At 48.4% G+C, this 25,171-nt stretch overlaps 1 protein-coding gene across 7 annotated transcripts in view; it reads left to right on the top strand.

Moving 5' to 3' along the window:
* CACNB1 (calcium voltage-gated channel auxiliary subunit beta 1) overlaps window positions 1–25,171 on the top strand; it is a 45,895-nt gene that overhangs the window by 13,764 nt on the left and 6,960 nt on the right. For 3 of the 7 annotated variants that reach the window (XM_081886263.1, XM_081886261.1, XM_081886267.1), the window contains exons 3-12: window positions 7,422–7,541; window positions 12,666–12,788; window positions 13,066–13,202; window positions 14,406–14,482; window positions 15,249–15,406; window positions 17,611–17,691; window positions 18,269–18,327; window positions 19,106–19,215; window positions 22,254–22,405; window positions 24,448–24,543. In XM_081886263.1, the coding sequence (XP_081742389.1) occupies window positions 7,422–7,541; window positions 12,666–12,788; window positions 13,066–13,202; window positions 14,406–14,482; window positions 15,249–15,406; window positions 17,611–17,691; window positions 18,269–18,327; window positions 19,106–19,215; window positions 22,254–22,405; window positions 24,448–24,543 (1,113 nt within the window). Of the gene's footprint in view, window positions 1–32; window positions 127–3,430; window positions 3,596–7,421; window positions 7,542–12,665; window positions 12,789–13,065; window positions 13,203–14,405; window positions 14,483–15,248; window positions 15,407–17,098; window positions 17,119–17,610; window positions 17,692–18,268; window positions 18,328–19,105; window positions 19,216–22,253; window positions 22,406–24,447; window positions 24,544–25,171 lie in introns of those variants that run through there. The other 4 variants (XM_081886266.1, XM_081886262.1, XM_081886264.1 and 1 more) reach the window with 3 other exon arrangements.

Raw genomic sequence — 25,171 nt, 5'->3', positions numbered from 1 at the left:
TTGCAAATGTTGCAGTATGTTTGTAACCCGAGCCCCCAGCCATCAGGCAGAGCCACCTCTGTCCACATAATACCAGGCCCAGGCAGCATGGAGACGCCCGGCGACAAGGACCCCAGGCCCGTTCTGGTGAGCACTTGCACCCCCTCACAGGCCTCGGGAGGGAGACCCCTTTTCTGTGCCTTGCCATCCATCATCCACTCTGCCATTAGCATGGCCCCCACCCCGCCTTCGGGCTCTGAGCTCAAAATAGACCTTGCTGCTACCCTCATGGGGTCTTCCATCCCACTGTGCTAGAAAACCTGTTAATCTGGCACTTCTTCCCCTACTCACTGCACCCTCCCCCAATTCTCTATACTCTGTTCCCTAGTGAGCCCATCTTCTGCCCACTCCATTGCCCAGGAAACCCACCTCCTGCCCCAGTCCCCTGCAAGGATATTAAAGCCCTTGGTACAGTGGATCTTTTTATTTTGATGTGGATTAGCTGCTGGTCTGTCCCAAATGTATTTTTGATGTTCATATTTCTTCCAACTGTACTTATTTGATTGGCAGGCTGTTATCAACCCCTGCTTAGATTTACGAACTTTGGGATCTCTCCTGAAACGTTTCAGCCCTGAAAGTGGTACTGTCTGAGAGCTGGAAGATGTGTATGAAATCACCTTTCTTGTATGTGTAGTTTAGCAGGGCAAAATGGGCTGGGCGGAGAGGAAATCTGCTCTGTTATTTGAATGCACTTTTATTATATCTGTTGTGGTGACAAAGAATCAACGTCATCAGCTGTGAGTAGAGCAACAGGGAATTGTGGCAATTTTGGATTTATTGATCCCTGGAACAAAATGTTATAGACTCTTTGTTTCCCCTTCCCAGTGATATACCTATCACTGTTCCTTTTCCTAATCCGTTCATTATCTGGTGGTTTTGACCACACAGAGGGACATTGTTCATTAATTCTGACATGTGCTCTGGAAGAGTGTAAAAATGGCCGTATTGCCTCCAATGCTCAAACTCCAGTATATCTGGCAACCCACAGCCAGAGCTCTTTGTAATTCACAGAAAAGCCTATCCAGACCTAGATGCACCTCTTTTTGCTAAAGAGGATGTCTGGTGCTTGGGGAGGCAGGGGTGGTGGTGCTTAAGCAGACCTTCCAACAATTCTCCAATGAAAATAGGGACATCCCATTCCATAAGGATAATTTTACTATTTATACCCCACACATCTTATTGGGTTGCCCCAACACTCTGAGCAGCTTCCAACATATATAAAAACATAATAAAATATTAAACATTTTAAAAAAGCTTCCCTATACAGTATTGCCTTCAGACGGCTCAGGGGTTGGATAACTCCATACCCTCCAACATTTATCCATTGAAAATTGGGACATCCTAAGGAAAAGCGGGAGATTCAGGGATCAAATCAGAAACTGGGACGCCTTCTCTAAATCAGGGACATCCCTGGAAAACAGGGACACTTGGAGGGTCTGGCTTAAGTGATAGGGGCTTATCCTTTCTCTATTCCAAGTAGAATTAGGATCAACGAGTTTCAATTGGCATGTGAAGTGGAGGGGGAGAAGGCTGTGAGTGTAGGCAGGCAGGATGTAATTCTTGCATGCTGTGCCACAATATGGTGTGTGTTGAAGAAAAGATGTATAATTTGTACTGAGAGGGGGACATAGACCTCATTGGCAGAGCAAATGCTTTGCAAGCAAAGGGTCCCAGGTTCAATCCCCAGCATTTCCAGGTGGGGTTGGGAAAGACTGAAACCCCGGAGAGCCCCTGCTATTCATTACAAGACAATATAGAACTCAATGGCCCATGGTATGACTTAATATAAAATGCCTCCCTGTGTATATTAGTGCTCACTCACCCTCATCTCTGCCGAGCTGCTGAATAGTCAATGTTCGCTTTGACAGTTTTTGCATGTGAGGCTCATGGCACCATCCTGGACATAAAGGTAAAGGTACCCCTGCATGTACGGGCCAGTCGTGTCCGACTCTAGGGTTGTGCGCCCATCTCACTTAAGAGGCCGGGGGCCAGCGCTGTCCGGAGACACGTCCGGGTCACGTGGCCAGCGTGACAAAGCTGCAGCTGGCGAGCCATATCTACTCAGAAATATGCCTTGTTGAGTTTGGTGTGGCCTATGCCCATAGAAGGGGGCATAGGATTGCAGCTTTAAATCTGCTTCCAATTAAGTATATTTGTAACAGACAAAATGTCACTGGTGACAATGTGTATTCTCCCCCCCCCCCCCCACGTTCTGCCCTGTTTTAACAGCAGGCCCATATGACACAGACAGCTGAAAGCCAGTTTAGTATCTTGCGTGAAATAGATATAAGATGTTCAGGGTGTTCTTTTTAAAAAACAAACTGGCCTAATAAAGATACTGCATTTTCTTCTGGGTCAGCACAGCAACTTTTCCATTTTGACATTAGATTGCAAGTGAGATGCATTGGTACACGGTTTGGGGAACTAGGATTGTGAGACTGCACAGGAAGAACTCCTTGATATTTGGCCACGAAATCCTTGTACCAGTCTTACTCCAGTACACTGTTCACAAACTAATTTGGTTGGAGTGCAGTGTCATATCTGAATGCAGAGTGCTCAGCTCTTGCAAACATGGGTGAAGATCATTTAGATCAGACACATCTTGCTTCCTGGCCAGTTAAGTCCCCAGAGGTCATTTAGTGCCATTTAGGTCCCCTGAGGTCTCAGGCTTCTTTGAACTCTACCTTCACGTTTTTACTTATTTGAAAGTCTGAGATCCAGGTTGCGTGCACACCCTGTTACCTTTAAAACACATTCAAAGCAAAAACATTCTTTCCTTCAAAGAATTCTGGGCACTGCAGTTGGTTAAAGTTTGCTGGGAATTGTAACACTCCGAAGGGTAAGCTAGAATTCTTTGGAGGGAAAATGTGCTTCTGATGTGCTTTAAAGGTATGGGGTGTACATGGCTGTAGAACCTTGTTCTTTTAGAAAGACCCAGTGCTTGTGATCCAGAAAACCACAAGCATGCAAGGCTGCTTTTTAATTTGGCAAGACAGAGACTAGAGTTATTAACGTGAAACAATGGTTTGTGTAAACAGACCTGTTTCTCATTGAAACAACCCAAGTTCCAATGTGCTCTAAAACATTTCCACCACAGGACCCACTCTGAAAATTTCTAAGTTCTTAAAGAGTGAGACCAGGCATGCACGCACACACGCGCGCACACACACAGCCCTGGCCACACACCAGCTTTGCTAATAAATGACACATAAATGAGTAAGCCAATTGCATCTCAGAGGCACGTCACCAGCTCTTGGCTCTTTCCATCTCCTGCCTGTAGCACAGGAGGCTAAGCTACCAAACCAGCAAGCCTCTCAACCAGGTTTTCCTTTCTTCTCTCTCTCTTTTTCCAAAAGTGTGGCAGGCAGGGTGGTGGTGGGTGGATATCCTTGGCTCTTAGGCACCTTCAGCCTCTGTGTTCCTGGAAGTGTCGAGCTTCCCCATCCTCCGACCTCCTCTTTGCCCAATTGGGGAGGTGCTCCTGGTGTCCCTCACCTTATTAGGGCCGCCACCTGGCAGGATGTCCTTGTACGAGCTGGATGATGATTCAGAAGCGGTGAGTAATGCATCCTGGCTGATTTGGGTCCTTCCCCGCACTATCCATGTCTGCCTGTTGCTAGCTCATCTCGGGGGAGAGTCTCCTCTCCTCTCATTAGCACCATGGTTTTCTCATTCTTTTATGCACCTTCCACTCTGAATCCCGTTTGCTCTCTGAATCTCAACTCTTCCTTTCCACCCTTCTCTCTTTTCAAAGAACGTTCTCCTCCCCTAGATAAATCCTAAAAAGAGGATAACGTGACATCCTGGTCCCAAATTCCTTCTGTGGGGATTAATTGGAAGCCCTGAGCAAAACCGTATAATGGGGGGCGGGGGGGGGGATTGGCAGTCCTTGACTGCCACTCTGGCAGGTCTCTTCATTTGTACTGTGGGGATGTCCATCTTTTCCCAAATATTGGTTTTGTCAGGAAAAGTTTTGCAGCATTCTTCACATCTTTGTGTGGTGTGTGTCTGTGTTTCATTAGTAGGGATGTTTCCAGGTTTCTGTCTAGGCACAATCACTACAGAAGATTACGTAGATTCCTAAAACCCTGTCATTTATGTAAAGAATATTCAGGGTTTTATTGTAGGGGGAAGGAGTTTGGGTAAATCTATTGCAACCCCACCTCCTCCTTAATTCCAGGTGTTGGTGAACATCAGGCTGAGGTTGCTACACTTGAGGTGCGATCTGGGATCTTGTGCATTCTGTGTGTGCAGACTCCCCCCTCTCTGTTTAAGTAACCTCAACATGTCAAGCTCAGAGAAGCTACCACTACACGGGCTTCCCAATTTTTGAATGGAATTGGAGGGCAAAAAGTTGAGCTGTGGGCATTCAGGAGACCAGAGAGAGTGTGTGTTCATGTAAGAAGCTTGCAGCTATGTTTTGCTCAGGACAACCCACGGCTAGCTGGTTTTGGCTTAGGAGGTACTCTTTGGAGCTTTAGCCATCACTCCCCAAAGCTGTTGTTGCTCTTTGCTAGCAAGTGCCATCTTTGCAGGCTGCTATGATTCCTCTCCTTGCAACTTTGCAATTTGTAGTGATGCCCATTCTCTGGTCTCACTTGCATTCTGGGAAACTGCCATGGAAAGACTTCCCTTATTTGTAAATCTGCTCCACCTTCTCAACAACCTTCTTTCTGTTTGGGGGGGGGAGCGCTGTGACGTGCATTTGGGTTGTGCCTCTTATTCTGTCGTGACTGCATTTGGTGAGGACCTGTTTTCTGTTTGCATCTTTCGCAGCAGGGAGGTACAGGGAAGGAGATCAATTGCAGATAATTAAATAGATTGTATCCCCCTGGAGTTCAACACATATTTTAAAAAGCAATCCACTTCTATTGGAGAGACGCCAGTAGATTTGGCTTTTGTTCTCAAGAAGTTGTCTGCATAGAATGGGGTTGAAGTGAGCCCCCTCCATCCTTTCCTTCCACATTGATTGACAGCTGCCTGTGGAGTTCTGGCCCCCTTAAGAGTCCAGCTTAGTCCTTGCAGTGAGCCTATTTTCCCTCTCCTAGCCTCATGGGGGGCTTGCTAATTAACAGTGACATTTCAGCCCCTCACTCTCACCCCAGTCAAGCTACCTCTCTTCAGAAAAAGGGTAAGAAGGCCCGTCTCATTTTGAGCCTTAATGAGCCATTCACAGGAAGAAAGTGTCTCTTTCAAAAGAAAATAATCAAGAGCGATGGCAGGTCACAGATGAACAGAAAAATCCCACAACAATTCAGTTTAGGCCTTTTTTTATTGGTTTGTTAAGAAGGCAGAGGATAACTTTGTGAAGAAACAACCAAAATTTGGTTATAGCTACATATGAGGGGACTATGTGTGGTGTCCTCACTTGGGAAAGGGTATGCCAGGATTCAGTAACTGTCGAGAAAATCACCTGATTAATTAATAAAGTTTAAGTTTTGTGTGCTCTTACTTGGAAATAAGGCCCAGTAAACCCTGTGGGATTAACCTCTAGGTAAGCATGTGAAGGACCAGGCTGTAAAGAGAAGCAAGAATCCTATCAAATACTTTTATGTATGTATACACCCAACCACCCACACACAAAACATTCTTAGGCAACGTGGTACCATTTGTCATCCTCCAACCTGTGGCTTTTTGTGATTTTGTTCAAGTTTGATTTAAATTGCTTTTAAAAACTACTTTCAAGTCTATGCAATTCCCTATACAGTACTGCCATTCCACATTATTAGAAGCCTGGCTGACTGGTTTAAATCAGGCAGATTCACCAACACACCCACACACACCCACCCACCCACACACACACTGAACTCTCAGAAACATTAACTACTCAGTTACATTGTGGTGTTGGTTATGTTCTAGTTTGTGTTTATAGATTTTAAATTTTCATGTATACCACCCACAAATTTATTTTTGGGTGAAGGTGTGGCTTATTTAAAATATATTTAAAAATCTGCCTTCTTACAGAAAAATATATATTCCATGAGACAGAAACCTCCTGTGCCAAGAGACCATATAAAATAGGCAAATGCCTAAGAACATCCAAGAATTATCCTTAGTCTGCTTTTATTCAGCTATGTGCTTTTATGCTTTAATTTATTAATTTAGGTTTCACATAATTTTATTCAGATTGGCACGAATACATTTATTTTGTTTTAATATTTGTTAAAGAAGGACCGTTTTCCCCTTCAGCTGGTCCTGTTGTGATCTGTCAAGGAAATCCCATCATTTTAAGCTGGTCTGTGTTGTAGTTCTATTTGGGTGCGAGGTAAAATCTCCTGTGTTAGTTATTTCCATACTGTTCAATTTTTATTCTGTGACGGATACAAATAAACATAACTGAAATCTCTCTGGATCGTTCCTAGTCTTGCAGAGCTGACTCAGTCCAGTATTCTCTTTCCATGTTTTATACCATAAGTTAAAAGAAATGAATAGAAAGTTATTGTGATGCCTGAAACAGAGGAACGAATGTTGGCAACCCCTTTTCAACCAAGCTTCATTGTGCCCAAGGCCAGTTATTTTGGCACCTGAGGAAGAAAACCCCACGAGCAATTAGTTAATTGTTAGGTAACTAACAATTTGCTGCCTTTCTGTGAGATCAGTGTATAGGACTTGCCCTAAGGCTAGACCCTGTGTGTTGTTAGTGATGGTACCCATCCTTCTGTTTTCCATCTGGATGTAGACTTCATCCCTAGCTGTCCCTTGTTGATGTCGCATCTGGTCAGCAACTTCCTGCGCCCTTTGTCCAGCGCAGAAGAAGAATGTTAGAAACACTGTAGTCAGCATGACTAAATTCACGAGTGCTGTCCAATGTTCTGGGTGTAGACTAAGCTCAGATTCCAAAGGCAAACAACCTCGCCAGCCTTATGGCTCGACAGCAGTAGGTACTCTCTAGTTTGAAGGCAGCAGATGGGATTCATTCCCCTACGAACGGTGTCTCTGGCTGGGCTGCTTATGCTGCCCAGGAATGACAGGATGCAATGCCAGGATGCAGCGGAATGCTTTCCAGAGGCCTAACCAGCAGGCAGATGAGGTTGCTGGCTCAGGTGTGAGACAAGAGATGGGGAGGAAGCACAGGCTGCCAGCATCTGCTTATACCTGCTTGGTTAACAAAGGCTTTGCCTTAAGGTCACATGAGGACCCGGGAGGCAGAGTCCTTGCTGATTTCCAGCGGCGGAGCATCTGCTTTGCATGTAGAAGGTTCAACCCACAGCATCTTTGGGTAGGACTAGGACAGACACCTGCTTTTGAAACCCTGGAGAGCCACTGCCAGTCAGAGTGGACTGCACTAGATGGACTGATGGTTTGATTTGGTAAAAGGCAGCTTCCTGTCTCCTAGCCTAACCTACCCCATCACCACCCTTCTTTTCTCCTCCTCCCTTTAGGGTTCTGCTGAGTCCTACACCAGTCGGCCCTCTGATTCCGATGTGTCGTTGGAGGAAGATCGTGAGGCCCTGCGCAAGGAGGCAGAACGCCAAGCCCTAGCACAGCTGGAGAAGGCAAAGGTAAAGTAACTTCAAGCATCCTAGAGAAATTGCAGGGTAGGGTGAGGGAGATGGTTTTCGTAATGCAGCCTGCTGGGGAACACTATCTGGCATCAAGATCTGATTCAAGAGCAGAGTCCCATTGAGATCCATGTGAGAGTCTGTGGGGAGCAGCTTATCCTGATGGCCTATCCTCCAGCACATGAGAGAGGAATGTAGGGGGTGTGTTTTGTCCCTACTAAGGAAACAACCCATCACAGCCTGACCTGCTAGGAGGGAATGCCATGGATGCGACCCTGCCTGACTCAGCAGTGGGTGGTCTTGCTGCCTCTGTGGACTTCATTTCTTCCATCCTTCCACTCTGCCACCCTCCCTCATTTTAATTTTTGCTTTGTTTCTGTGGGTTGTTTCTTCCTGTAGCTTCCTGCCACGCCTACAGCATAGTTGGCCTCCTTTACCGGTGTTCTCCAGGGACATGTCCCTTCCACGGGTGGTCACAGCCGGTGTACGATTTGTTAAGGCTAGTTTCGTAATGCTGACTCTTGCCCACACTGCTTTACGTTAATTAAACAAGCTGGCTGTTACCAATCCTTGCAATTTAAGGGAGGGAAACATTAACCACAACGATGCCCAGCCGGCTTATGGAAGCCTCAGTGGGATCAGTTAACTGACTTTTGGGCTAAGTGTTCCTGCACACACAAACCAGGGCTACAAATTGATTTCAGTTGCTCCATATTTTGCTTCGACTAGTTGGCTGTCTGCCTCTGTGCTTTTGAACTCGGGAGGCCTCTACCTCTGAGCCCCTGGCAGCAAAATATCCCTGCAGGAGAGCTTCCATCAAAATGCTAAAGGGATTATTGAGCTAAGGATTCTGGATACGGATTCTGTATTCTGGATGCAATGCCAGCAGTGGGAGGAGCTGGAGCCAACAGTGAGTAGGGCCAGAGCCAAAACCTAAAGTGGACAGAGCCTCTCCTTTCCAGCCCCCTCTTCCTCCTCCCCCACCCACCAAGTTGCAAGGAGAAGGACAGATAATTCTTTTTTCCAGAGGTCTACATGAATTCTTGCAGAAGTTTCTCTTTCATCCTTCCATTGCTGCATCTATTTCAGCTTTCTTCTCATCATCTGCAGCTCCCGCCTTCCTTCTATTCCTTAGGCTCATACTACCTGCATGAAATTAGGCCAAGGGCCACCTTGGGCCACAGGCTCCCCAACCTCATTCTAAAAGCTTCAAATCACACTATCCATTTGAATGGTGCACAGGAACAAGCTGGCAGCTAGTGCTGCTCTTTCACAGTGGTGTGATAGGCTCTAGACTCAGTAAATGGCCTTGGTTATTCTATTATCAGTTAAAATTTCCAAATCCTCTCCATAGTCAAGCCCATGCAGTGTGCATTATAGTGGTCCAGCTTGGATGCTGTTAGAGCATGGATTACTGCAGCCAGAAGCAATCTCTCTCTCTCTCTCGGGTGGCAGCTGGATCACCAGCCAGAGCTGGCGAATGAAGCCGTGTGTTATGGATGCCACTTGGACACCAAACAGCAGAACTGGATTGAACATGATTTTGAAGTTATGCACGTGCTCTTTAAGTGGGTCATGTGAGCAAGGGGGGGAGCTATACATAAAGGCACCCCTTGCCCCCTCCTTCGAGAGACTCTGGGTCCCGCTCTCCACTCGTGCAGAAGAGCAGATGGGTCAATGCCAGGAGTGAAAAATGGATGCCAGGTAATGGAGATCATGAAGTAGAGCGTGTTGATATTATGACACAATAGCCGGCATGCGTTAAAATGGGCAATCTAAGTTGCACAAAATCACTTTGGTCAAATGAAGCATTCAAATGGCTAAAATATGCTTAGTCTAGCAATCAGAGACGTCAGTCTCTGTTGTGTATCTTGCATGTGACAGGACCAAGCAAGGCATGCAACGTGGGATTCTGCTGGGACCTGCTACTTCCCCCCTCTGTTTATTTGTTCGTCATTCTCTTGCCCATTCCAGCTTTCTGTTTCCGCAGAAACTCCAGTGTGTCACATGGGTGGCACCTTTTTCCATAGGTACAACTGAGAACAGAGCATTCCAGGCAAACATCAGCTTGTTTTGATGAATGGCATTCTGATGGTCCCAAGGAGACTTCTGTTTTTAAATTTTGTTTTACTGTGTTCAATATCCCATCTTCTCTCCAAGGCACTCAGGGCAGTGTTTGTGGTTCTTCCCCTCTTATCCTACACTAAATGTGGGAAGGGCTGTGACTCAGTGGGTCAAGTGGGAATCATAGAGTTGGAAGGGATCCCGAGGGACATCTGGTCTATGGCTGGCATGCAGAAACTCCTAGATTCAGTTCTAGGTATCTGCAGGCAGGGCTGAGAAGGACTTATGCCTGAAACCTGGAGGATCACTGGTGAGCAATACTGAACTTGGGAAACCAATGGGCTAACTTTGTAAATGGTATCTTCCTCTGTTTTTCCTGACAACAAGAGATGGTGACTGGCCCATTGAACATCATGGCTGAGTGAAGATTTGAACCCATGTGTTTTTGGCACTAGGCTACAACTCCAACCACCATACTATTCTGGCTTTCAGACTGCCACATAGCTACTTTCTCACCATGTTCTTCACAACTGGCTCAAGCCCATCGATGCCCATAAATCGCAGGCTGGCCAGGCACCCGCAAATTCATTTGGCTAATGGGCATGGTAACGTTTTATCACTCCAGGAGGCAGAAGAGGGAAGAGGAAGCTTGAGTCGTGCTCTTGATTGAAGCGAACTGGCCTCAGGAAGCAATGCCGCAAAAGCCAGGGGGCTCCGCTGTGGGTTGGCAGGGCCCCAGTCCTCCTTTCAGCACACTCTGTTATGTACCCTACAGGTGTCTTGCTCTGGCTTGCCTTCCTAAGGTTGAATGTTTCTGCAGCAGGTGCCACAACCGCAGAATATTACCCAGAGGCAGCTCAAGAAAATCCATTCATCCATCAAGTCTTCACTTAAAACACGGACTGGAAGCCAAGATGTGGGGCCTTAATCTTTGGATCTGGGAGAGATATGTGGATGGGTTATTGAAGAATGGGAAGCAAGAGGGAGTTTGCAAATCAAAGGAATTGTTATAAGTGCCTCCCCACAAACACATATACCCCAAACCAAGCATCCACTGCAGCCTATTCTATGCTTCTTTCAGGCCTCATTTCAGGAGGGAGGAGGGAGGCCCTTTGGATGCCAACAAATACCTCTGCAGGTGCCACGTTGGTGACCTCTGCCTAGTTAAAACAGAGTGCACATAGGGCATTTTGGGCTGTTCCTACATCTTTAAGAAAGGACCAGGATTTATCGATTGAAATCCAAACAGAGTATGAGAGCAGAGACTCTCGGGTTTGTCCCCTGGTTGTGGGAGGGGGATTGTTGGGATCTGGTTATTTAAAGTGTCATAGGGAAGGACGCGGGTGGTGCTGTGGGTTAATCCACAGAGCCTAGGACTTGCCGATCAGAAGGTCGGCAGTTCGAATCCCCGTGACGGGGTTAGCTCCCATTGCTCGGTCCCTGCTCCTGCCCACCTAGCAGTTTGAAAGCACGTCAAAGTGCAAGTAGATAAACAGGTACCTCTCTGGCGGGAAGGTAAACGGCGTTTCCGTGCGCTGCTCTGGTTCTCCAGAAGCGGCTTAGTCATGTTGGCCACATGACCCGGAAGCTGTGCGCCGGCTCCCTCGGCCAGTAAAGCGAGATGAGCGCCGAAACCCCAGAGTCGGTCACAACTGGACCTAATGGTCAGGGGTCCTTTACCTTTAGGGAAGGAAGGCAGAATCCCAAAGTGGGGTGGGTGAGTGGCCAGTGTAAGGGGGCCATCCCCTGTGCAGTATTTCAACCTTGTGGGGATTCGCAGCTGGTCTTTCCAGCATTTCCCACTTGCCTGGGCCAGCAGGGAAAGTGGTGGTGGGGAGGTCCTGCCATTTCTGCCCTAATCACACAAGCCATCCTTCCCTTCCTTTCCCTGGAGCAGCAATTCCCGCTTTCACGGCAGCCCTGGGACTTTGACGGATGCAATTAGCTAATTAAGCCTCCCAATTCTCTCTCCCCCCCTTTCTTTACTGGCTCTTGGCGCAGCCTGTTGCCGCAGCAGCCCTCACAATTAGGATGCCTGAGGTGTTTTGACCGCTGGGATCTGGTCCAAACTCCTTGCTGCCAGGATGATCTGGGAGGGAGTGGCTGGCACCCAGAACATCCCCAGCTCTCTGACTCTGGGCTTTCAGCCAGCAAGTCTCATCCTTTGCCTTCATCAGCAGGTCTCATAGCTATCTGTTGACTAGGCTCAGGTTAACTGTGGGGCCTGGGGTTGGGGGGGGCAACTCTGCCTTGCTGCTTAGGGTGGAATTCATGCCAGGAGTGGCTGCTTGCTTTCCCACCTCCTTCTCCTTGACAGTGAGATAAGCAGAGCATAAAAGTCCAGGGGGAAAAAGGCCCCTGGCCTACCTTGGACATTGGTGTGGCTTTTCCTCTTTGTTTTGCATCATTAGGAACCTAGGAAGCTGCCTTATACTGAGTCAGACCGATGGTCCATTTTGCTCTGTGATGCTGACACAGGCTGGCAGCGACTCTCCAGGCCTGCTTGGAAATGCTGGGGGTTGAACCTGGGGCTGCATTGCAGGGGGTTGGACTAGATGACCCTTGGGATCCCTTCCAACTCGGCAATTCTATGATTCTATGACCTTCTGAATGCAAAGCAGAAGCTGTCCCACTGAGCTTTATATGTTTCTATTTTGAATCATGGCTGGTGCTTCTGCTTGCCATCAGGAAGGACGAGGTGCTATTCTGAGCATTGGAGCCCCAGTTTCGAACTTCTGGCGATTTCATTCAGTCACTCTTCTGGGTACAGATGCGTCAGTATAGGCATGCATTGGCCCATTGACTTGAAAGCATTTCTTCATAGCCAGAAGGGTTAAGAAGAACACATTGATTGATGCCTCCCTCCCCTTGCTTAGATAAAGAAGGGTGTTTTCCCCTTTACTGATCCGTTAAAAAGGCAGAAAAGTGCATGGGGGGGTTGTACCTGGAAATAAATTAAGCAAGTCACTTTTTCTTTGTTGGAAAAGGGCTTTTGATGGGGCACAATTCACCGGTTTCCCCCCTGCTTTGCTAAAATGCTTCTGTATTTTCGTTTTGCAGACCAAACCAGTGGCATTTGCTGTGAGAACGAACGTGGGCTACAACCCATCTCCCAATGACGATGTGCCGGTCCAAGGCCTGTCTATTTCCTTTGAACCCAAAGACTTCCTTCATATCAAAGAGGTACAATGTGTCACACAGGACCCTGGTCTCCTGTCCCCCACCCCATTACTCTTGAACTTGTGCAGCAGCTGGGCAAGAAAGGGGCTGTGAGAGGCTCTCGTGAGCATCTCCCTTCTCTGCATGGGGTCCAAATGTGCAAGCGACAGTGAGGGGTGATCTGCTGGGGCGAGCTGGCGGTCCACCCACTCACACATGCACACCCACAAGCTACGGCCTCATCTCTCCATGCCCGCTTCGGGTGTCTCACGCTTTGGATGTTTTGCCCCCTGCACTCCAGAAATACAACAATGACTGGTGGATCGGACGCCTGGTCAAAGAAGGCTGCGAGGTCGGCTTCATCCCCAGCCCCGTCAAGCTGGAGAACATGCGGATGCTACAGGAGCAAAAGATGAGGCAGCATCGACTCAGCTCCAGGTGGGTTGGGATGAAGTGGGATGCAGGAGGAGGAGGCTGCTGAGCCAGCCAGAATCCTCTGCATAGAAGGTCCCACATTCAGCCCCTGCCATCTTCAGGGAAAGGCTGTCTTGTGGCAGGGCTGAAATACCCTCTTCCTAAAAAGCTCCTTGGCTTCTACCAGGCATGCTTGGCAATACCTGCCAGGATGGACTTTAGGCCACATTCACACCATACATTTACAGCACTGGGAAACCACTTTAAACAGTCATGGATTTCCCCCCCCCCCCAATTATTCTGGGAGCCGTGGTTTGTGAAGGGTGCTGAAAGTTGGAAGGCCCCTTTATTCCACTTCCAGAGCTACAGTTTGCACAGATTTATTAATCAGTTCCTCTTCTCAGAGAGCTCTGGGAACTGTAGATCTGGGAGAGGAAATGGAGGCCTCCTAACAACTCTCAGCACCCTTAACAAACTGCAGCTCCCAGGCACCGTCCTTGCATAGCCAACCTTCCTCCACAATCAAGAGAGCTAGCAACTTGCTTTCATCAAAACAAAAGAATTCCGAGGAATTTGACCTTAAGAGGTTTTGTTCTACATTGACCTTAAGAGGTTTTGTGTTGGAGTGAATAGATGCCTGCCAATTCCAGACCATCTTTCCTCCGGAGGCCTGTGGCTATTTTCTGAAACATGCTCTCCAGAGTAAAACTAAAATGAAATGGACATGCATCCCACTAGTCTAACACACCCTGACCCTGACTGCAAAATGTGGATCTTGAAATCCATGTGGAAGTCTCTCTAAGTGGATGCCTGATCCTTGCCCTAGCCTTGTCTGTCCGTTGAAGACAAATGGGAGGCCAACTCTGCCTTAACCTCCATGCAATTTACACCAGTTCAAGCCTAATTCATTCTTGTAGTCCCCATGGCTAATGCCAATTCATTCTGTGTAGTGTCTAAGGGATGGGACACTTGAGAGTTGAGCTGATCTGAAACTGGAGCGTAGATCTGTAGTGCAAGTCCATTGTGTTAACGGGGCAGAATGCCATGGTGATGGATGTACACTCAAGGACTATGAAGCCTTACGGGGATACAGAAGTTTACTTTTTTTGCAAGTGAAAAGGTGCTGAGCTTGGACTCAGAGGCTCTTCCCCCTTGCCACAGCTCTTCCCCACCCCAAAACCTCTTCCTGTTTCCCTGCCTCACTCTAATGGCTCTTCTGTCTTGCAGTAAATCAGGAGACAACTCCACCTCCAGCCTGGGAGATGTGGTGACTGGCCCCCGGAGACCCACGCCGCCTGCCACTGGTAAGGCTACTCACGCCCAACAGAGAACGGCATAACTGCCACCACCATCCCATATGGATACTTTGGCATCTTTCTGTGGGAAGAGGAGTGTTTGAAGCATCTGAAGGGCATTGCTCACCTGCACCTGCAACAGAAAGAGGTGGTCGTGTCAGACTCTTCCAGTTCATCCTGTAGGTGTGGATGTCCTTTTTAAATCCTCTCCCACTTTTTTTTTTAAAAAAATCTCCTTGCTGATCAAAAACTAATGCAGCGGGGAGAGGAGGTTCCGGTCCAGCCTGCTCCCTGCTGTGCTAGTTCCTCCCCCCCCCCCCGCCCACTGTTGCAAGGAAATATTTTTTAACTTGGGAGGATTTTCAAAAACAAAACACAGGATCCCCACATCTACAGTCTGAAGCGGTACAATCCACACCATCAGTTCAGGGCTCTACCACTTTAATCTGTGTACAGACAAGGCCTAAATTCTGTCTTAACAGGCTTCTCATTGCCTGATTGCTGCCTCCTTCTCCCCCGTATGCTCATATACTATGGAAATTTGGAGTTTTCCATTCCATTCCATTTATTTATTTATGTTCCTCTTCTGGATACACGAATCAGTTTATTTCTTTTGTTTCTAGTTGTTCCTCCTCATTTGTTTTTCTCGTCTTATTCCATTAGTGCTTTTCATTCTTTGGTTGTTGTTGTTGTTGCATTTTTCCCCTGTTTTTTCCCCCCCTTTCCTTCCCTACCTTTTATCTCCTTCCTCCCTCACCCTCCATCCTCCTCCCAGGTACCTTGGACATGACTAACTTAGCTTATGACCCAGACGCCCTTGACTTAGAGGAGGAGGAGGAGGCCACCGAGGAGAACCAACGAACCCCCAAGACTAGTGTTAGCAGCGTCACCACGCCCCCCTCCACCACCAAGCGCCGCCCCTTCTTTAAGAAGGTAATGGTGCCCCCTCTTGCCTCACACCTGCTTGCTGTGCCATCCTAAGTATGCCTGCCTGTGTGTGTAGGCTTGTTTCTGCCCAGAGATCGAGCGCTTTCGTGCAAATGATGGGGGTGATAGGAGTGGCATGTTCTGGAAGTGGGTTTGTGGTCCTGATCTCCCATTGGCGGAGAGCATAAGCTGGGGGGATGCACATTCCGAGCCGATTTGCTGCATATTACGAGGAAAAGACCAACATGTACTACGGTTTTAAAGTGTATACGCGATTGTGTTTGTCACCTGCCTGAGCATACAAAGGCGTGTTTCAGAAGGGTATGTTCCAGTGATCACACATTCTCCATCCTTGTATGAGTTAAAAGATGCATTGGCAACCAACTCATACCCTCACTTGGGCTTTGGTGGAAGATGTGTCCAATATAATGTGCTTCCTTTCCCCTCTCCCCCTGGCCTTATGCATCCTGAGAAATCTAGTAATTGAACAGTGATCCCTCCGTCCCCTGGGAAGGATAATAATGTAATGCTCTAGTAATCCTCTTCATCCAGGAATGACTGTGGGCAGGATTCCTGCATTGCATTGGGTTGGACCTTCCAACTCTACAATTCTATGATTCTCCCATTTCTTTTTCCCAGTGTAAACCCTTGAAAGTCACAGGTCCCAATCCCCCCATGGGAAACATGCAAGTGGCATGTTCCATGTGTCCCTCCCATATGTGGATACTAGGAATGCTCCACTTCTATAATCCATTCCTCTCACCTGTGGGAATTATAGCAATGGAACGTTCCAGCATGGGAGCTAAGTGAGTGAAATAGTCAAGCCATTTCCCTTTGCTTGGACGTAGGACTGCAGCGCCCCATAAGAAAGCATGAATATGGGATGTTCCAGTGGCCTTCACATAAGAGGGGCATTCCTCCTGGTGACCCACCCTTGCCCTGTAAATTCCATCCTGGTATGGCATTTGCCTCCACAGGCCCTTCTTTTCCTCCTTGCGGATCAAATAGTGGGAGGAAGTTGTCCGGAGGAAGGCTGGTTGCTAAGCAACCCCAGGGTTCAAGATGGAAATCCCCAGAGGGCTGAACTGTATTTTACACTAGGAGCCCAAGGGTGCTTGCAGCAGAGGAGTGCTTTCCCTGCCAGCCTCCTTACGCCTGAAACTTTCCTCCGCAGAGTTGCAAGGATCTGAAATACAGGTGGATGGGAAGAAGTTTGTCTGGGTGGAGGGGAGCTTTGAGTGTAGAGTGGCTGGCTGCAAAAGTACTAGGGCCTCTCTCCAGCACACTTCTTCCCTGAAAAGTGCCTCCTTCCTGGCAGCTCCCTGCGATGACAAAAGGAGCCACCAGGCCAGTCATGTTGCCCGCGGTGGCTCTGGCCAATGTGTCATTTGGGTTTTGAGAGGTTCATGGGCATGCCACCATGAGCCACGTCTGTCCACCAGGGTGGGCCAGGACAGCATGGAGGAAAAGGACGCAATTCTAAATCAAGGCAAGGTTGTTCCCTGCCCAAACTCTGAAAAGCCGCCACCTTTCTGCTTTTCTCAGCACTAGTTTTCTCTCTCTCTTGTGCCTTGCCTGTGCTTCCGCTGGAGTGAGCTGTCAGTAACACGCATGCCTTGTTTGTTTTCTCTTGCCTGTCTCTCCTTTCCCCTCCCCTGTGTCCCCACCCCGCCCATTAATGGCGATCACTGGACATAGCCAAGCAGAAGCAGAAATCGGTAAGTAAGCTTACGAAATAATCAGACGAGATGACAGCGGTGGCGGCTCCCTGTGGGCCCTGCCTAATCCCAGCAGGCTTTTCCCCAGCGAAGTTGGCAACTGTGAGGAAGCTGACCATGAAACCCCAAAGTCTGTGTGAGAGATTTGCTCCCCCCCCGCCCCCGCCATATACAGGCCCCTATTTCTTTAAGGTAAGCTCAAAAGCAAACCTTGGTTGCAGCTGCATGAAGGTCTTCTTCTGTTAGGTCCATCTTGAATGTCCAGGCTAGTGTTGGTGTCGGATCTGGAAGGCTGAGATCCCTCAGCAACCCTTCTTCCTGCCACCCACAACTCAGCTTTCCTCCCCCATGCCCACAACATGAAGGTGCTGTCCCCCCCTTTAGAAGAATCGCTGAAATTGCTAGGCTTCCAAAAAAAGTGGTGCCTGCAGCGCTGATGTAGCCTGGATCTGGAGCAAGTCTAATGTCTTCTTCTCTCTCATTTCTTCCCAGGCGGAGCATGTGCCACCGTATGACGTGGTTCCTTCCATGCGGCCCATCATTCTTGTAGGCCCGTCCTTGAAAGGGTATGAGGTGAGGCATTTAGAGAGTTCATGGGGAGAGAGTTAGGGCATGCATAGAAAGTAGGGCTGAGGGGCCATGTTGCTTTCCAAGAGACTTGGGCAAGGGGAGCCCGGAGGGCTGCCATAGATTGGCATGTGTGCTCATCTCCCTGTCCATCATTCAAGTCCTGTCTAGGATATCTGCCTGGCAACAGGACTGACATGTCCTGAGTTGCTGTGGCTCCTCCCAATTCTGTTCCTTTGAGCTTACCTCCTACAGGTCATCCCTCCTATCTCGGCCACCAGTGCCCTCTCATTGATTGGCTCCTCACTCTGTTCTTAGTAATCCTCTGGATCTCTCTGCCGATGGGTGGGCATCCAGCTGTGACTTTAGCACCTACGAGTCTGAAGTGGTGGAAATAGGTAGGGAAGCTTGGGGGTGGGTCTCCATTTTGATGAGCCTTTACCAAGAACTAGCACAAGCAAGATGCACCCTGATTTCTTCCCCACCCACGTTAATGCATGTGACTCTTTCGCTTTCTGACTTTTCTTCTCCTCCTCCTCTTCTCTGTCCTTCTGCCAAATCCCAACCCCCTTTACCTTCCCAGGTGACGGACATGATGCAGAAAGCTTTGTTTGATTTCCTGAAACGCCGATTCGATGGCAGGTGTGAGCAGAAGCCTTGGGGACGGGTGGGGATCTGATGTCTTCCATTTGTTCTGTGATCCTTGTATCAAGATCCTGGCGCTGGAGTTAGCATAGGGGGAACCTGAATGAAGACCACAGGAAATGGAAGGGAGGGCAGATTTTCTGCCTCCCACAATAAGTTTTATGCCGTCCCCATTACCATTGGTCCGTTTCTAAATGCTTCTTCCCTACTTCCTGGACACGAAGACCAGAAACTTTTGCTAAGGTGCTCCAGTTCTTGTGAATACACAGCTAGATCCAATTGCCTTAAAAATAAAAACAAAAAAGTTGTTTTCCTAGTTCATGAAGTTGTAGGGCACTTCCAGACTGTTGCTATTTTCAGGGGAATTCAGTCACACACCCTCAAATTCAGGCTGAGCAATTATAGTTGTTTGAGAGGTCTCGTGCCACAACCCCACATTCCCAAAAGATCAGATATGCTGTGATAAGGAAAGTGAGGGGGGAATGCACTGCACACTGCACAGTGTGGGATGACACTTGCTTTGATGCAGTGTCATCTAACCTACCCACAAGCAAATTGGAATAAATGCTGAATAGAGAGGAAGCACCCTTAAAAACCTGAGGTTTTCGGGGTTTGTTAAGTGGACACTAAAAGGACTAAGTTTTCACTAGTACTGTAGGAAGTTAGGACTCCCTGTGTTGTAGCACAGCGACAAGGATCAAACAGTCCTGGTAATCAGGGATGCCTGCGGGGGATGATCTTTGCCCCCCTGAGCCTCTACTCCTGTCTTTCACAGAATATCTATCACACGTGTGACAGCTGATATCTCCTTGGCCAAGCGCTCGGTCCTCAACAACCCCAGCAAACACACCATCATCGAACGGTCCAGCACCCGCTCTAGCCTGGGTAAGGCTGCGCTGAGACCTTGGGAGAAAAGCTTGGCTCTTTGCCATCTCTTCACATTTTCTCCCAAGGCCTCTCCCGCGTGGGAAGAGGGAGGCAAAAAGGGTGACTTTGCCTTTGTGATTGCATGGCACCTAACACCTTGCACGGCACCCGTTTTCAAAAGCTTTTCTTAACCTGCCTTTCCTCTGATCTGTATCAGCCAGGAGCAGCTTTTCCTGGATGCCTCTGGGTTTCCCATAATGCTTTGCAGCAATGCCCCTTCTCTCCCTGTCCCTGGCAGAACTCCCCTTACCCGATCATGAACTTATTTATATATGTATGTATTTGTAAGCCACGCTGTGTTATAAAATACCACAAGGAGGTGTACGCAGCGCTGTGCACATCAACCACATCAGTAAGAGATGGTTGGCAGGGAACGTCAGGTTTGAAAAGCCCGCCTGAATAACACTGTTTTAAGAAGACACTGCTCCCGCCAAACCTCTATTGGCAAGGAGTTCCACAGGGAGCACCTGTCATACTTAAATACTTGCCTCTTGGTAAAGACCAGCCAGCAGTGGTAAAGACCAGCCAGCCGCCCACCGAGGAGGAAGGAAGAGGAAGGTGGGGAAGCACTGCTGGAGACTCCCTTGGTTAGACAGTGGCCAGAGAAGGGACTGGCAGCTTCCCAGTCCACCAGGGCGGCCCAACACTTGCCTCACCCTGGGTGCCGGCAACCCATGCTATGCCCCTGACAGCCAGATCTCAGGGGCAGGTGGGACCAACAAAACTGCCCCATTAGAAGAAAGACCTCCGCGATCTTGTTGAGCTGGGCACCAGGGCTGTTTCCGTATCATGAAATATCTGTATCCTAAGTTGGAGAGGGACACACTTGGGTGTGCTTGTGAGAGTCTCTCCCCCCACCCCACCCCTGCATCATAATGCATAGTGTGGAAACTGTTCCCAAAAGTCCAGGTTCCGGTGTCAGACGTGTTGTCCGCGTTCGAGTTCATCGTGGGATATGTTGCCATCTTGTCTAAACCTACCTCCGTGCATGGGGCAAGGATGAGGGGGAACAGGATGATCCTTAATTAATACCTTAGCCGCCTTCTCTGTTTTCAGTCCCCCCTGCTATGGCATCAGACTTTGGGGATTCTTTTTTCTTTTTTACTGCTCCCCAACAAATCCAACTCACTCTTCTCTTTTTTTCCCCCCTCCTCCCCCGCTTCCCACAATTTTCTTTTCCCTGTGTCTGTGCCTCCTCTTCCTTTCTCTGCTCCTGATACAGATGTCTTGGGTACGTAACCTTTAGCTCCCGCAAGCTCTCGGTTGCCCCCCTCCCCAGTGCAAATTTAACTTGCATTAACTTCCCCCTCCGCAGAATGGGAAAGATGTTGAAATAGGAAAAAAGATCGAAAACAGCTTTTCCTTCTGGGAGAGGAGGGGGAATGGGGAATTTCAAAAACACAGAACAAAAGCACACCTACGCTTTGGCTTCACCCAAAAGCGATAAGGTTTTTTTTGTTCGTTTTGAAATTCGTCCTTGTGTTTGGGAAGTGAAAAAATGGTGAGTCACCACCGTCTTAGCGTTCTCACTATCTTTTCAATTGCTAGACTCTTTACCAGAGTACTGTATTTTTTTAACCTGAACTTAAAATGTGGAGTTGCTGTTGGGAGTGGGGGCTGGGAGGGTGAATCGGAATATTAGAAATTAAAATAAATAAATAACGTTTCTTGCTGGGGGAAATTGCTCAGGGACTGAAAAAGGAGAGGGGACTATTTTTTGTTCCTGTACAGCCTAGTTAAGAAATTTAGCTAAGCAATCTCAGAGCCCATTGATGTTAACGAGAAGAGAACTACAGGGCCGTCCTATACATCTCTACTTGGAAGGCAAGACCTATTGAGTTCAGTGGGACTTACTCCCAGGTATGCAAGTATAGGATGGCAGCCTAAATCACATATCGGCTCATTGGAACCCATGAGATATTCAAAATTCTGGGCTTTGACTGGATCATGTCCCACTTTTAACGTGAAGGTAACTAAACTTTGCAATTTATTGCATGGTTTCTTACTGAAGAAAAAGCGAGGGGCACTCAGCACAGTCCATTGAAAGGAAGTTATTGTTTATTATTCCTCAAGGTGGTCACGTAGTTCTCTCCCTTTTGATCCTCACAACTGTCCTGTGAGGTAGGCAAGACTGAAAGAGAAAGGGACTGGCCCAAGGGATTTGAATCTGGGTCTCTCCAGTCTGACCACTACGCCACAATGGATCTCATGCTGGGACCTGCAGGGCCATATCCCCAAGAACACAAGATGCTCCTGGGCAGCCATAAGAATCCCATATCCAGCGTCCCACATGCAGAGCAGCTAGTGGACAGCCCAAAGTAGCACCCAAAGTACCTGCAGGCAATCTTTTTTGGGGGGAGGGGGCAGAACAAGGAGATTTTTGTGTGCCAACCAGCCACTTTACACATGCCTGAAGTAGAAAATCAAAATGGCATCTGCACAACACACACACACACACATACTTTCACTAAGGAACAACCCATGGGGATGTTTTCCTACGCAATCCCCCTTGAAATGAATGGGTGCTTCGCAGTTCCTGTTCATTTCATTGGCTCTTGCACAGGGGAACGGAATGCATTCTCCAGGCCCGGAAATTTGCCTCCCTTTTAACCATGCCCAAAATCTTGCGACCACCACCTCCCCTTGCTTTGCCATAGTACTGCCACGAAACAAACACAGATCTGTGGACGGGGCTGACTGTTGACTATTCAGGAGCCCAAGGAATGGCTTTCTGTCCTCGGGGACAGAAGAGTTGACCTGCATATTTTTTGTTACAAGTGCAACATTTTGCATACATGCTACAACCTGTAGGGTCTTAACCTGCAAGTGAGAATAATGAATTATGGCGAAATCTGCGCAGGCTGCAGAAGTAGAGCCTTTAATGCTAAACAGGATCTGGAATAGCAAAAGGGAGGCATGAATGGTGCTGCAGTTTCTTTGCATAGCGATGTTGACCATGTCTTCCTTTCCCTGCCGCTTGCCCTCTGCCTCAATAGCTGAAGTGCAGAGTGAGATCGAGCGCATCTTTGAGCTGGCCCGCACCCTGCAGCTGGTAGCCCTGGATGCAGACACCATCAACCACCCAGCTCAACTGTCCAAGACCTCATTAGCGCCAATTATCGTCTATATCAAGATATCCTCCCCCAAGGTGAGCAGCCTTTCTCTTTTCTTCCTCCCGATCACACTAACGGCGCTGGGATTAGGGAAGAGGTTGGCAGAGGATCTTAGACTGTTTTGGTGTCAGATATAATTCAGAAGTCAATACGAGTGAAGGTAAGAACAGCAGATTAGAATGTACCATGTCCGAAGGCAGGGCCAGCTTAAGGCGTTTTGCTGCCTGAGGTGAAGGGCAAGATGGCACCTCCCCCAAGGCATGCACAGAAGCCAATTGGACTGACAGTTTTATCTTACTCCAATACTGGTAAAAGTATACTTCCTTAACACTTGAGGGCAGCAGGATAATGTAGGGGGCATAAGGCAGATCACATGGCACTCATAGCTCTGGCCACACACCCCTCCTCAGCAAATGCTGCCTGAGGCTGCTGCTTCACTCTGCCTCCTTGTAGGGCTGACCCTGTCCGAAGGCTTGTATGTGTAGCTACAGGAATGCCAAGGTAAACAGATCCATTGCTCATTTCCCTTGTGGGCTAAAAATGTGAGTTTGCACTGAGCAGACATACATTTATGAGTGCAAAATCCATAGTTTGGGAAGGGGCTCCCTGCCACACTTCAGATGTGCTTCAAATGCATATTTGAGTGTGTGGTAGAAAATACCAGACTCTGGGGTTTTGGGGTGGGGTGGGGCTCTTTTTCTTTTTAAGAAAAAGGCAGCCACTGCTGAAAGGCAGACAAGTGCCAAACATACATGAATATCAAGTATTAGGTAAAGGGACCCCCTGACCATTAGGTCCAGTCGCAAACAACTGTGGGGTTGCGGCTCTCATCTCGCTTTACTAGCCAAGGGAGCCGGTGTACAGCTTCCGTGTCATGTGGCCAGCATGACTAAGCCGCTTCTGGTGAACCAGAGCAGCACACGGAAATGCCGTTTACCTTTCTGCTGGAGCGGTGCCAATTTATCTACTTGCACTGCATGCTTTCGAACTGCTAGGTTGGCAGGAGCAGGGACTGAGAAACGGGAGCTCACCCCATCACAGGGATTCGAACCGCCAACCTTCTGATCGGCAAGCCCTAGGCTCAGTGGTTTAGACCACAGCGCCACCCGCGTCCCAGATCATGTATTAATGTAATGTAATGAACATCACTTGCAAGTTATTTCTTACAAAACCTGGCAAGTGTCAAATGACCACCATAGGTTTCTCAGGAATCTGCCTTATACCAGTGATCAGCCCTTTGGTTAATCTAGTTCAGGGTTGTCCACAATAACTGGGAGCAGCTTTCCAGGATTTCAGACAGGCTCCTGTCCCCCTTCTACCTGATGCCAGGGACCTTTGCATGCAAACTGTGTGCTCAGACACTGAGCTGTGGCCCTTCCCCTCTTCAAAAATCCTGGAATTGTTAATTGCTGTATGAGGAAAAATATGTAAATCAACCATCAAAAGATCCAGATTTCATAAGAGTTGAAGAACAGCCAGCATTTGTATGCTTCCTTCCTGCCTGTCATTTAGTTACGTATGTCCTGTTCTTGCAATTGCATTTTCAAAGTTATTTTTGCCGCTATGAGAGATAGAACTTTTAAGGCTGTGTGAGTTACCCACCTTGGACTCCTTCCTTCCAGCCTGATTATTAGGCAGAGTGAGGCAGCTGCCTCAGGCTGCTAAGTGTCATGAAACGGTAATGAATTGTCATTCATCGTTGTTGTGTTTTTTACTGCACTGCCAGGGGAGGGGGTGGTTCTGTTTCAGGTGCCAAGCAACTTGGCTAACATTGAGGCGCAATGCATTTGGATTTGGGGGTGGGAGGGAGGGAAGGTTTTGCCTACGTCTTGGGTTGATTTGATCCTGTGAGTGTCAAGTCCCACTGTGTTCATGAAGGCTTCCTCCCCAGTAAGGATTGTACACCCTAAAATGTTTCCTGAGGCTAAGTCCTTGTTAGGCTAGCTGCAGTGATGTGGCGGACTAGGAACAGGAGCACCCTTGGGGCAGGGCCTCCTCTTTTCCAGTCCTGTTCCCGGCCCCCTTGGGCACCCTAACATTTCTTCTCTCCCTCTCCCCCAATGTCTTTACCCAACAGGTGCTGCAGAGACTGGTGAAATCGAGAGGCAAATCCCAAGCCAAGCACCTGAATGTGCAGATGGTGGCATCGGACAAATTGGCGCAGTGCCCCCCTGTGAGTCCTGTGCTACATCTCCCTCATGCTCTTTTCCAGCCCGTTTCAACCTGGTGTCCTCCTGACTACACCTTCCATCAAGCCCCTGCTGGTGCAAACCCCTGCTCATTTGATACACACACACACACCAATACAAGCACTTGCGCTGCCTTCCGAAAGCCGGGTAAAGGAGGTGCTGAGCTTTGGGGAGAAGGCATGAGGGCTCTGGCCTGGTGCCTCTCTCAGCTAAATTTGGGAAGGCAGTGCAAGGGCTGGGGGTGTGTGTGTCAAATTTTCCCCTCTCCCACACAACAAGGGAGTGTGCAGCCTGCAGGTTCCATGTGAAAGTACTCTTGCGGCCCACTTGGTATGAAAAGTTGGCCTGCCCTGATCTAGCTCCATATTGCCTACAGTTACACTGATGGCCGTGGCTGTCCAGGGTTTCAGACAGGGAGTCCTATCTGGAGATGCCGGGAATTGAACCTGGGGTCTTCTGCATGAAAGGCAGGTGCTCTACCAATAACCCTTGGCCTTTTCCCAAAATTGTGGTCCAGCAACATCTGGAGGGCCACAGGTTCCCCACCCCTGATTTAAGCAGATGCTACACAATCATTATGCCAGCCCACTAGCGACTACCATTGCAACTCTA

The sequence above is a fragment of the Podarcis melisellensis genome, assembly GCF_964234715.1.
Source record: "Podarcis melisellensis genome assembly, chromosome: 13".
Lineage (NCBI taxonomy): Eukaryota > Metazoa > Chordata > Lepidosauria > Squamata > Lacertidae > Podarcis > Podarcis melisellensis.
This window is presented reverse-complemented; position numbering and strand designations above follow the sequence as displayed.